The sequence below is a fragment of the Boleophthalmus pectinirostris genome, unplaced genomic scaffold (assembly GCF_026225935.1).
Source record: "Boleophthalmus pectinirostris isolate CB_2022bp ecotype Guang Dong unplaced genomic scaffold, ASM2622593v1 HiC_scaffold_4, whole genome shotgun sequence".
Taxonomy (NCBI): domain Eukaryota; kingdom Metazoa; phylum Chordata; class Actinopteri; order Gobiiformes; family Gobiidae; genus Boleophthalmus; species Boleophthalmus pectinirostris.
Genome location: NW_026571353.1, coordinates 37,341,507 through 37,355,582, shown reverse-complemented (window position 1 = coordinate 37,355,582; position 14,076 = coordinate 37,341,507). Strand labels below are relative to the sequence as shown.

The following is a 14,076-nucleotide window of genomic DNA, read 5'->3' as shown; positions in this document are numbered from 1 at the left end:
TAAGTGGTCTTAAAAAGGTCTTTAAAAAGTCTTAAATTTGGGGTAGTCAAACCTGGGGATACCCTGACCACAAACACCAAAAATATGAATGGTTTTAAACAAATATATAACTTAAAATAAGAAAAGGAGAAGTTAAATATGAAACTTATGTAAATCCTATCCCCCTTTTCAGCTCTGGCATCATTCAATGAACTATAATTTTTTTTATTTTTTTTATTGCTGAGGTGCACATTTTTCACCACATATCAGGAGAGAGCAATGCATGTCATATTTGTTTTTCATGTTGCTTAAATGAAGAATATGTCATCTTGATTTGAGTAGTTTTGATTTGTCAAGTTAAAAATGAGCTAAAAATGTGAATAATATTCTTAGTTTAGTTTTGTAATATTTGAGCCAACTTCAGTAATTGAATGTGAATGAAAACAAGACTGAAAGTGGTTTCTGTCTTGTGTTTGCAGATAACACAGTGGTGACTTCTGCTGTGGTCGAGTCTCAGAAAAACACCAAACCCAAGACGTCTCTGAAGTTAGACTTTAAGTTTGACTCCATGACCCTGGTCCTGTTCACTCCAAATGGAAATGAGGTAATTTTCCACATCTCGGTTGTATGTGAATTATGACAAAAGCCTGAATTCTTCTCTACCTATTGGAGAGATGTTACGAAATCTGGAATATTGTGACATAATGGTGTTTTAAAAAAGTAGTGCTTCAGTTTTCTGCTCCTGTACCAGTGCATACTGACTTTAAATCCTTAGGCTCTTGCTCATCATGAATGTGGTGTGAGTGTGAGTGAGTGAGTGTGCCTGTGAGTGTTGGCGAGGGTCTGAGGAGGTGATAGTGCAGACTAGTGGCCTCACCTCTTTGTCACTTCTGCCCCAGGGCAACTGTGGCTACAATAGCTGCTTACCATCACCAACTGCGGAGTGAGAGGGATGTAGTGCTCAACTAGCCTGGTTGATCAGCCGGTTTTACTTTGTTTCACTTTGTACAAACCGTGTGACCTCGCAGCCTTAGATTTCGTTCGCTCGACGGTAGGCGAGTACTTTTTATCATTTAACCAATCGCTGCTATTTGGTTGTGACGTATGTAATGCACCGCTAATGGGGATAAACGGTATATTAAGCTTTCCCCAAATCCCTTAGGAAGAAGGACAATAACCTCTTTCCCCTTGATAAATTTCACCAAGCATTCTCTTTATTCCAGCTTTAAATCCTCGATCTCGGGAATCGTTGACAACACTGAATATATCACTCTTCGCTGATTGGCTGGTGCCTGAACTCACACTATTGTATTTTGATTCCTGACATAGTTACTGGAGAGAAATGAAATTGAGTGCAGGCACTAGGTGGCATCAGCCTGGCTAGTGCTCAACAGCGGTGTAGTGGGAACATATAAGATGGTCCTGAGACCAATTCATAAAGACCTGCATGCCTGCACGGAGTCAATATTATGCTTATACAACTCGCTATCTTTTAGTAGGGGATTGTGCCAAGGACACTGTGTTTACGAAAAACAGGGCATCCTGCCCCATTGCCAGTCTCAGAAGACTGGACATGGGACAGGAATGCGCCTCCATGTATGTGTGCGCGGTGGAGACTGGCCCTCTCTGCACGCACAGGTGCATGAAGAGAATATATAGAGGCGGAGGGAAAGCACCCACTTTAGAGTCTGCTGCGGGTTACGTACGAACGCCCAGCCGGGTTTAAGCCACTCTGCCGTGGGTTGTTGGCTCTCCAGCCCAGTGTCAACGGTGAGTTTGATTTTCTTATGTGCCAGTTTGTGTGATGGTTGATGCTTAAACCCATTGATTGATTGATATGATTGTAACAATGTTGAGCGGGAAATAAACTGACATATTCATTCTAGCCTCATTGTGTGATGATTGCAATGTTGAGCGGGGAGTAAACAGACACATTTATTCTAGCCTCATTGTGTGTGTAGCAATGTTAAGCGGGGAGTAACCGGACACATTTGTTCTAGCTTCATTGTAACAATTATTGAGCGGGGAATAAACGGGCACAGTTATTCTAGCTTGTTGTAACAATGTTAAGTGGGGAATAGACAGACACGTTTACTCTAGCTTCATTGTGTGCTGGCATTGATTGATGTGAAATAGTGATTGCCTGGTTGTGACTACTTCCCACGAACCTTTTTAGATATTTCACAAACAAGCGGTGTAGTGATTTAAGTTTGCACATTTGTGGTTTTATCACCTCAGTGTTGTGGGTTTATCTCCCGGCAATGACTGTTTCCCAAATGTATCTCACCTCTCTGTCCCTGTTTTACACTACAGCTGGCCTGACCAATGCAGTCTTCACTCTCGAAAATATAAAAATATCTATCTCTATCAATCAAAACTAACATTCCTCCTGCTGCTCTCTTCAAGGCGCAGTTGTTGGACTCTCACGATGAGCAGCTCAAACTGGCTGAGTTCACTCTGGGCACCATCTCCACCTCGTTCCACATGTTCTCAGACAGCTCCATGAGGGCCCTGGTGCAGCTGGCGGCCTGTTTCCTCGACGACAAGAGACCCAAAATCAAGATGGTCACGTCCAGGTACTGAAGGCACAGGCTGGAGCAGTAACATCTGAGAGAAGACTGAAAGAACTGATAAACTACTACAAGAATCCTGTGCATTTCACATGTCTGTAGAGGTTTAAACTACTATACACCAGGGCTGTAGTCGACTAAAGAAATTCTTGGTTAACTAAAGACATGTCCTGCTGATAGATTAGTCAGGGGGTGTGGCAAAAGCTCTCAAAACTATTTCATATCTTTGTGTATCTGACCCAAACTGCACTCACAAGACTACACCTGCAGGGGGAGCTCATGCAAAAACAACTATTTATACAGAAAAAAGTACCATATTTTCCACACCATAGGGCAAAGCTCAAGGCAAGGCAAGTTTATTTGTATAGCACAGTTCGTACACAAAGTAATTCAAAGTGCTTTACAGAATAAGAAATACATTAAAATCATAATAAAAACAAATCAAAAAATAAATAATCATGAAGATTAAAATTAAAAAAAGAGAGACATAAATTGGAGAGAAGAGGCTCATAAGCCTCCAACCCCATCAAAAAAATATTGCGCGCCCCACAATCCAGAGCGCCCTATACATGAATCCACTCGGGTGTCCCAGCACGACTTCAGTAAACTATAAAGCCGCACCACCCGCAGCGCACGCAAACACACACGGAGCAGACAGCGACTGTGCGGCGAAAAACACCCACAGACACACTCATTACTCCACGCCGACGAGGAATGGAACGGAGGAACGAACCGTAAAAGTGAGTGCAATGTGCCGCTTCTAGACACAACTGAACAACTGAGTCACTGCGAACACGCCGACAATCCGTTGGTCCCAGACAGCACCCTCCCTACACGCCACAAGTGAACAAAGCCCAGAGTCACCGTGAACGAACAAACAAACAAAACCACTGACCCATCACACTTTTGTGTTTTGTTTAAAGTCCAGTATGGTTTATTTGTGAAAAAAGTTTGAAAATAGACCATTCAGTGACAGTGCGTCTTATAATCCAGAGCGTCTAATAGTGCAGAAAATACGGTACGAAGTATAGGACAGAATAAACTTGACTCCTGAGTTTTCATGAGTTTAATTTGCCCTTTTACATATAAATACCAGAAAATACCATCCTCACTTACTTCTCTTTTCTACTGACACATTTATGGGACTTTTTCTAAATAAGTGGAATGAAGCACAGGGTGTTAAATGTTTGTGTAGGACAACCTAAAAGCCTACAGAAAATGCTCTATAATTTCCCTGACTGTAATTTCCGCTCTCACAGAATGATGGCGCTGCGTCCGGGAGCAGAGCAGAACATGATGGTGGAGGTGAAGTATCGTCAGGGCAGAGAGGGCACAGTCCTGGACACGTTGGTGCAGGACATTTACCTCTGCGCCAGCATGGAGTTCCTGCTGACGGTGGCCAACATCTTCCTGACGGCCTCACAGCAGGGCTTCGGTCAGGCTCCTCAGAACAAGAGCAACGCCGGAGCAGAGAAGAAGAACCCCTCCTCTGTGGCGTCCAGAGAGTCCAGTGAGTGTTTATTAGTGGTACATCCGATTGATAGTTTGCTGTAGGGCTCGGCGATATGGAAAAAAAAGAATCAGGATTTTTTTTCCCCCATATTGACGGATCTTGATTTTCGATTCGACATACACAGGTGGACTTCAGGCATAAATGACACGGTGTCAAGATCACTGCAGTTTTTGTTTCATGTTGATAGGACCAAGAATTCCAGAGAAATCCACATTTAAAGTTTCAAATGAGTTTGTACAATATATTAAACATAGAAGTATGTACAGCCCACATCTATATGCACAACAGATATACATTTTAGAGTTAAAAAAACTGAATGGGATCTTTGCTTTGGATTTCAGATTTGTGTCGTGCAATAGACATGTACATAATTTAAGTGTTCGTTTATGATTGTTGTTGTATTTAATCTGGTGCCTCTGCTCCATCAGCCTCGACTCCTCCCCCTGCGTCTAAGGAGATTCACGTTGTGGTGAGAAATCCTGAGATCGTGTTCGTGGCCGACCTGAGCCGCGGCGATGCCCCCGCCCTCGTCATGACGACGCAGTGCGAGCTCATGATGAAGAGCGGTGCCAACGGGTCACAGACAACCGCCGGGATCAACGACCTCAAGGTGAGATCAGTGTTTGTGTGATACATAAGTTTTAACACATCCTGTGGAAGAAATTATTTATCAGGGGTGAATAAACTCTGATCTGATTTATGCATAGATATTTGAGATGGAACATGTAAATCTCATTGAGTGTGTGTACATGCACATCAGTATGCCGGTTATTAGCCATATCCCTGTTATGTCAGATTCGGGTTACTGCGTATACATGCACGCTGAGAAACCGGGATACTCATATCCCTGTACAGGATCAAATGTAGTATGCCGGTTTCTTGACATAATCTTACAGGATACTGGGTATACATGAAGCAGTATCCCGGTTACTACCTGAATATACCAGCTACAGTATCCCGGTTTCTCATAACTGGGATACTGCCTTATTCCGAATACTGAAACTGGGATACTGCTTATACATCCACCATGACGAAACTGGGATACTCAAAAAATCCGATCATAACCGGAACACTGATGTGAATGTAAACACACTGATAGTGTCTGATGTTGGGGTGTGTCTGTGTTTCAGGTGGTGGCGTGCCCGTTCCTCAGAGAAAAGAGGAAAAACAATGTGACTACGGTCCTGCAGCCCTGTAAGGTGTTCCTCCTGTCCTCCGAGACGCCTCACACGCCTCAGGTCAATGAGATCACCATCAACTCCCTCACGCTCAAGGTTTGGACAAGAGCATTTTTCAGAACACACATTATGCATTGTTCAGATTTTCATTTGTCAAATTTACATTTTACAAGACTAACATACTGTGTATCAGTCAGAGCCTTACTTTACTCAGATAATGGCAACTATGTACATAGGGCTGGTGTCGTTAAGAAGTTGCTGATACGATTCATACCTCGATACATAGGCCACGATACGATACATATCTTGATAGAGTGCACTTTTGATTTGATACCATATATTTCAAATCAATTTGATGCAGTTAAATAAAAAATAACGGGTAAATCATGGCTTTGTTTAACCACTTCTTGTGCAAGATTAATATGAAACACACCCATTTTAATCATTAAAACTGTGAAAATGTCAAATGTGTCGCATAAACAAGTTTCCTTCCTCTAAACAAGCAACAAAACTGTAGCTGTAACAAAATAATTTTGTAAAATATACCAAAAAATACTTTTAGCGATATATCGATACAGCAGCCCATATCAGTACTGTATCATCACATTAAACGATACGATATATCAATATTTTGATATTTTTGCACACTCCTATATGTACAGGACTGTGGGCGGGGATAGGGGGTACGTGAAAACAGGAATTTTCTGAGCTCTCAAGCCTCTAATCACGGACATAGGATTACTCAAACGTGCATGAAATTTAATAGCCAAATAAAAATCACGTAGAGCGGGTTAAATTATTTAATTTTATGCTTACTGCTCACTTCGTATTTTGAATGCAGCGCCTACTAGGTTAGGTATGTCCATTTATATTTCAGTCTGTGGGTAAAGCTGAGAAAACAGTTTATAACAAGGTAAAAAGTTACTTAAAGCTGATTTAGGTAATCTTCCGTACCCTCTTTGTTCTAGTGATTTATTCATGAAAAACACAAATAAAAGATTACAGAAACATTGTGCCTCCCTCAGGTCTCTCCCATCATCATAAACACAGTAATCACCATCCAGTCTGCCCTGAGCCCGACCCCAGAGACCCCCGAGGAGCAGGACAGCCCCGTGCCCGTCGACCTGTGGGAGCGCCGCAGCTGGAGGGACCTCAAACTCTGGTTCCTGGAAGAAGAAAGCGACGAGGACCAACAACAGCAGGCTCCACTCATCCCGTCTGGAGAGTCTCTACAGGTAATACACCACACGACCTACAGAGGGAGTGTGTACAGGTAATACCACTCACTACTCATAGGAGGAGTCTCTACACTTTCAACTACTGTATTTTTCGGACTATAATTGGCACTTTTTTCATCGCTTGGGTGTTTTCCTGCGACTTACACTCAGGTGCAACTTGTATATTAAAATATATAATTTCACATGTTCGTTATTTTCACACTGACAGCCATGAGAGGGCGGTCTAGGCTTGTGTGCGTTTACCACTGTCACTTGGCTGTACTGCACATGTCTCCTGCAGAAAGAACCACTGTCCTGTCTGTATCATGTCAGTGTCCTGTAGGATTTCAGTAGATTTCAGGCTCTCTCAGAGGGCGGAGCTAGTTGTATCGAATAGATATGAGTGTCCGGCTACTGAAGTTTGAGACATTACATCTTTTCATTCACACACTCACCTACATTTAACGCATACGGGTCATTAAGATGTATCCCATTCACTAATGTTCATTTTGCATCATGACTTATTTTATCACACAGTGATAAAGGTAATCATATTTGCCAGGTTAGTAGCTGCAAGCAGTGAAATATGAGACTAGTGAAAAGCAGAGAAAGTTAATCGCAGGCAAAAAGCTAGATGTAGCTAGAGTTGGCAGAGTAGCTCAGAAGTGACACCGAGGATGAAGAATTCAGTGGATTTAGTGATTTGGAGTGAGATGGAGAGATTGGTAAACTTGTTATTTTATGTTGTTTATGTTATAGTTATCTGAAGAACTGTTCATATGTGACGTTAACATACTAGACGCCTGTTCAGCCTCTTATTCTCTGTTCTATTGTTATTACTGTAACTTGCCTTTCAAGATGAAATTTCGGTTCTTGCTTGCTGATTTTATAAAATACATTCCCCCCAAAAAATGCTACTTACAGTCCAGTGCGACTTATGTTTGTTTCTTCTTCATTATGCATTTTTTGGCCGGTGTGACTTATAGTCCGGAAAAAAATACAGTAGTTACTGTTAATGCAGTGGTTCCATTCATGGATCTACTAATCATTTCTGACCCTCACACTGAAACACTGTATTGTTCATTATCTTTCTTTTAGATGAGCATTAAGTCGATCTGTCTGACCCTGGAGGCCGGTGTGGGACACAGGACGGTGCCCATGCTCCTCGCCAAGTCCTCTTTCCACGGAGACGTCACCAACTGGTCCACCCTCATCAACCTGCACAGCGCCCTCAGTCTGGAGGTCTGTGAACTGCATTTGTCATTATGAAGTTTTAAAAAACACAAATGCCTGATTGTTAAATGTGTGGTTTCTGCTGCAGGTTCACTATTATAATGAGATGTTGGGCGTGTGGGAGCCTCTGGTGGAGCCTTTGGAAGATGAGAAGAAAGAAGGGTTTAAGCCCTGGACACTGGAGCTCAGGGTTTGTTTAAATGACAAACACAAACTCTATAAAAGTTTAAGCAGAAGTACCCAACTTCTTTTGTCATATATGAGTAAATTCTGTTCTGGAACAAGTTAAATCCATTTAAATACCTTCTTCCTCTTTTGACGTTTTAAAAATCAGGAATCACAGCTACTCTCAAAGCATTTTTGTTCCATCTATTATTTTTTTATCTTGTCGTGACAGGCCTATTTGTTGAAACTGTAATTTTATTCTTTGTTCACAGATGAAGAAGAAGCCGGTGAAGTACTCGGGGATGTCTGATGAGGTGGATTACATCGTCCCTGATTATAAAACCGTCATCGTGGTCAGCAGCAAAGACCAGCTCAACATCACAGTGTCCAAGTGTGGGCTCGCCATGCTGAGCAACCTGGGCACGGTGAGTCTCGTACTGTACGGGGGCAGATATTGTACACGAGGGGTTTCTGCAAGGGTCACACTGCCCCTGGGCTGAGAACTAGTCCCGTCCTGGTGTAGACTTACTTTTATCATTAATAATACTTTAGATGTATAGCACTTTTCAAGACGCTTTCGAAAACGCTTTACAGATCATTATTCATTCATTCTACACTCAGTGGGGTAAGATACTAGATTCATCAGCCGGTTTCACTTTGTGGAAACCGTGTGACCTCACAGCATTAGGATTTGTTCGCTCGACGGTAGGCATGAACTTTTTAAATTTAACTGGTCAAGCTGCTATTTGGTCGTGACGTATTTAATGCACCAAATCCCGTAGGAAGAAGGGCAATAACGTCTTTCCCCTTGATAAAATTCGCCAAACATTCTCTTTGTGCCGGCTTTAAATTCTCACTCTCTGGAATCGTTGCCAGGACAGAATGTATGTCTTCATCTACATCCATCTCGACCGCTTTGTTTATTTAGTGTTGTGTTGTACCACAAAAGGACCCAGACAGGTGCTTGAGTTTGACGTCATGGCTTCACAGCTCTTCACTGATTGGTCGGTGCGCAGTCTGCAACTTCCGGTGTTCTTGTAAACCGTCTAGTGTATTCCGTTTCCTGACCTAGTCACTGGAGAGAAATGAAACTGAGCAGAGGCACTAGGTGGCACCAACCTGGCAACGAAGATACTACCACAGTTGTCCTGGCCCCTCTGACCACCACTCACACACCACTTTCATACTAGGAAAATGTGCCTGAAATGTTTTGCCTAAGGACACAACAACAGTTTTTACCACTGGCGCCCCACAGTGACACCTGGTAATCTCATTGTTCTTCATCCAAGCACTAACCAGACCCAGCCCTGCTTCGCTTAGCCCGTGTGGTTAAACCTGTTTCTTCTTTCAAAACAAGTCAAGTTCTGCTTTGTTTTTTCTCATTTAAACCAGGGAGATGTTTTTTTATTAGTTCCTTAGAAAAAAACAACCTAACTGTCAGATATCCAGCTCACTATTAAAGCATTAAAGTGTAACTCAGTCATAAAAAGCCACATTGGTTTTGTCACAGTTCATTTAATGTAGTTCCTAATTATTTTTAATGTATGTCTGCTCTATTTAGACTCATTCCCCGTAGGCTGTGTTACCCCAACTCTATGTACAGCAAAGGAAAACTCTCTAAAACTTGTTTCTCTGTGGTTTCCTGTTATACCACGGCATTTTTGGCCTTTTTCATCCACAGTATCTGTCCAAGCCAGGCTGATCCAGGTTTATAGACTCCTTAAGTTTTATTAATGATGCACATGTGTCATATATTATAACAAAACATACAGCAGACAAAAGCAGAATCTGTCTTCTTCACTGTAAACATTTGTGTTGTTGTGTATTGAAGGCGTTTGCAGAGGCAGCTAAGCAGACGGCCGAGTGCTTTCAGAAGGATGAGGCTCCGTTTGTGGTAAAGAATCGTCTGGGGCTCCCTGTGTCTGTGCGCTACAGCGAGATGTTCAACCCCATCGGCCTGGAGGCCCCCACCCGCACTGTGGAGCTGCAGGACGGAGGAACTCTGGGCATGGACTACTTTGTGACCACCGACTCAGACCAGTTCTCTGCTATGATCTCTCTGAGCGGCAAGGACTACTACATACAGCCCAGTGAGTACTATGATACTACACACAGCCCAGTGAGTACTATGATACTACACACAGCCCAGTGAGTACTATGATACTACACACAGCCCAGTGAGTACTATGATACTACACACAGCCCAGTGAGTACTATGATACTACATACAGCCTAGTGAGTACTGTGATACTACACACAGCCCAGTGAGTACTATGATACTACACACAGCCCAGTGAGTACTATGATACTACACAGCCCGGTGAGTACTATGATACTACATACAGCCCAGTGAGTACTATAATACTACACACAGCCAGTGAGTACTATGATACTACATACAGCCCAGTGAGTACTGTGATACTACATACAGCCAGTGAGTACTGTGATACTACACACAGCCAGTGAGTACTATGATACACAGACAGTACTATGATACTACATACAGCCCAGTGAGTACTATGATACTACATACAGCCCAGTGAGTACTATGATACTACACACAGCCCAGTGAGTACTATGATACTACACACAGCCCAGTGAGTACTATGATACTACACACAGCCCAGTGAGTACTATGATACTACACACAGCCCAGTGAGTACTATGATACTACACACAGCCCAGTGAGTACTATGATACTACACACCCAGTGAGTACTATGATACTACACACAGCCCAGTGAGTACTATGATACTACACACAGCCCAGTGAGTACTATGATACTACATACAGTGAGTACTACCACAGCCCAGTGAGTACTATGATACTACACACAGCCCAGTGAGTACTATGATACTACATACAGCCCAGTGAGTACTGTGATACTACATACAGCCCAGTGAGTACTGTGATACTACACACAGCCCAGTGAGTACTATGATACTACACAGCCCCAGTGAGTACTATGATACTACACACAGCCCAGTGAGTACTATGATACTACACACAGCCCAGTGAGTACTATGATACTACACAGCCCAGTGAGTACTATGATACTACACACAGCCCAGTGAGTACTATGATACTACACACAGCCAGTGAGTACTATGATACTACACACAGCCCAGTGAGTACTATGATACTACACACAGTGAGTACTATGATACTACACAGCCCAGTGAGTACTATGATACTACACACAGCCCAGTGAGTACTATGATACTACACACAGCCAGTGAGTACTATGATACTACACAGCCCAGTGAGTACTATGATACTACACACAGCCCAGTGAGTACTGTGATACTACATACAGCCCAGTGAGTACTGTGATACTACATACAGCCCAGTGAGTACTGTGATACTACACACAGCCCAGTGAGTACTATGATACTACACAAAACCCAGTGAGTACTATGATACTACATACAGCCCAGTGAGTACTATGATACTACACACAGCTCAGTGAGTACTATGATACTACACACAGCCCAGTGAGTACTATGATACTACACACAGCCCAGTGAGTACTATGATACTACACACAGCCCAGTGAGTACTATGATACTACACAGCCAGTGAGTACTGTGATACTACATACAGCCCAGTGAGTACTATGTGATACTATACACACAGCCCAGTGAGTACTATGATACTACACACAGCCCAGTGAGTACTATGATACTACATACAGCCTAGTGAGTACCGTGATACTACACACAGCCCAGTGAGTACTATAATACTACATACAGACCAGTGAGTACTATGATACTACATACAGCCCAGTGAGTACTATGATACTACACACAGCCCAGTGAGTACTATGATACTACACACAGCCCAGTGAGTACTATGATACTACACACAGCCCAGTGAGTACTATGATACTACACAATACTATACATACAGCCCAGTGAGTACTGTGATACTACATACAGCCCAGTGAGTACTATACTACATACAGCCCAGTGAGTACTATGATACTACATACAGCCCAGTGAGTACTATGATACTACACACAGCCCAGTGAGTACTATGATACTACACACAGCCCAGTGAGTACTATGATACTACACACAGCCCAGTGAGTACTATGATACTACACACAGCCCAGTGAGTACTATGATACTACACAAAACCCAGTGAGTACTATGATACTACACACAGCCCAGTGAGTACTATGATACTACACACAGCCCAGTGAGTACTATGATACTACACACAGCCCAGTGAGTACTATGATACTACACACAGCCCAGTGAGTACTATGATACTACATACAGCCCAGTGAGTACTATGATACTACACACAGCCCAGTGAGTACTATGATACTACACACAGCTCAGTGAGTACTATGATACTACACACAGCTCAGTGAGTACTATGATACTACACACAGCCCAGTGAGTACTATGATACTACACACAACCCAGTGAGTATCTCTGGATACTTATAAATGGACTTTCAAAGATTATTCCCATTCAAACTGCAAATTGAACTAATTGATGTGTTCAGTTCTGTTCTACCATTTAATGATAATAATTGAATCCCAAGGAGTGCTCCCTATAAAAGTTTCAAATGTGAAACATGTTTTTTTTTGTGGTCCAGAGACTGTAGTTTAAAATAAGATACTGTGAGATGGAGGTCGCTAATACTACTTTATTTCTATTACTCCCTAAACAGAACAGAGTAGCAATTTTGCTCCACAAACTGCATAAACTGCACTCAGTGGCCTGTGAATTCAGCTGCTGTGTGAGGCTTTTATGGTAAAATGATGTATGATTAAAAATGCACTTCTGTCCTGTCAGAATAGGGAGTGAAGCTGCCAGTGCCAGACGTTGCCTCGCTTGGACAGTCCTAGTATTTACAAGGATCTATAACATTTACATTTTGAATCTTTAGTAGCAGATTTGACCTCAGAATTCTTTGATTCTGCCACTGTTTGGACCTCGTGTTTATTATTTGAAGTCTTCTTTACTGTCCCTCCCTGTGTGCAGCTCCCGTGGGCCACACCCCCACCAGTGTGATCCCTCTGATTAAAGTGGGCCGGGGCATGTACAGTGTGGTCCACAGAGACTCAGGAGTCACGCGCTTCCTCGTCTGTCAGATCTACTCTGTGGAAGGAAGCAAGTACGTCAAGATCCGCTCCCCTTTCCAGGTACTATACATCTCCTTTTAGAATATACACTGTTCTAATGCACTAAAAGAAGTACCAAGTTTAAAAGCAATTCAGTCTAAACAGTTGTTTTATTTCTGTTTAATTCTTCACCACCTTCTCTTCTGTCTTTTGCAGATCATAAATCACTTCTCAATCCCGTTTAAAGTTTTTGAAGGAACAACGTTTCTCGGGACAGCGCTCCCCACAGAGGAGTTCTGTGTGCCCCTGGACTCATATCGGTAATGACACAATTTACTCAAGACTTTAAAATCACATTTTCTGAACTTATATTAAGTATTCCCAGCCCTTTACAAAAGTGTCTAATTCACATAGTTCAGATCATTTTAAGCTCGTAAATGCCAGTTATTTTTGCTCTCAAGCAAAAGAAGTGGGTTGAAATAGGATAATTCTACGTAAAATATTGGCCATTTAAGCTTTAGGAACTAATGTTGGGGCAGATTTGAAAAGATATTATTAAAAAAAACAGCCTTCATCCCTCCTGCGCTGCCCCCCTCAGGTCAGAGTTGTGTCTGCAGCCGGTGACAGGGGAAGAGGAGGAGGAGGAGGCAGAGTTCTGCTGCTCAGAGGGCTTCAGTTATGAGGACCTGAGTAACCAGGCTCCAGAGCAGAGGATCCAGCAGACGTGTAAACACCGCTTCACCCAGAGCCAGGTGCTGACGGTCAACATGGTCCCTCAGAAGGACACGGTCTCCTTTACTCACACTGGAGGAGCTGGGGAGAACTTCGACGTGCCCTTTGTGCTCCACCTGTGGCCCTCCATCCTCCTGAGGAACCTGCTGCCCTACCCCATCACATACAGACTCAAGGTGGGCCCTGGAGCATTTAACACTGATGTTTATAATATAATGGTTTAATAGGATTTATTTATACCTTCTATGTTTGAACAGGACAGTGGAGAGGCGTCCCCTGCTGCCACCCTGGAGCCAGGACACTCTGCTCAGCTCCACACGGCCGTCATCGACCAGTCCAGTCTGGACCTGTGCCTCATCGACTACCTGGCCCAGGACTGGGCCTCGGAGTACAGGTGGGACCACTGTGTTTT

The 14,076-nt window shown here is 43.0% G+C and overlaps 1 protein-coding gene across 1 annotated transcript in view; it reads left to right on the top strand.

Moving 5' to 3' along the window:
* The window catches only part of vps13a (vacuolar protein sorting 13 homolog A), a 90,648-nt gene that overhangs the window by 41,356 nt on the left and 35,216 nt on the right, over nt 1-14,076 (top strand). Inside the window, exons 36-49 of the mRNA XM_055161364.1 lie at nt 459-583; nt 2,386-2,555; nt 3,809-4,059; nt 4,491-4,672; nt 5,193-5,336; nt 6,266-6,475; nt 7,556-7,699; nt 7,779-7,880; nt 8,128-8,280; nt 9,687-9,945; nt 12,853-13,013; nt 13,149-13,252; nt 13,531-13,840; nt 13,922-14,058. Of these exons, the coding sequence (XP_055017339.1) occupies nt 459-583; nt 2,386-2,555; nt 3,809-4,059; nt 4,491-4,672; nt 5,193-5,336; nt 6,266-6,475; nt 7,556-7,699; nt 7,779-7,880; nt 8,128-8,280; nt 9,687-9,945; nt 12,853-13,013; nt 13,149-13,252; nt 13,531-13,840; nt 13,922-14,058 (2,452 nt within the window). The remainder of the gene's footprint in view (nt 1-458; nt 584-2,385; nt 2,556-3,808; nt 4,060-4,490; nt 4,673-5,192; nt 5,337-6,265; nt 6,476-7,555; nt 7,700-7,778; nt 7,881-8,127; nt 8,281-9,686; nt 9,946-12,852; nt 13,014-13,148; nt 13,253-13,530; nt 13,841-13,921; nt 14,059-14,076) is intronic.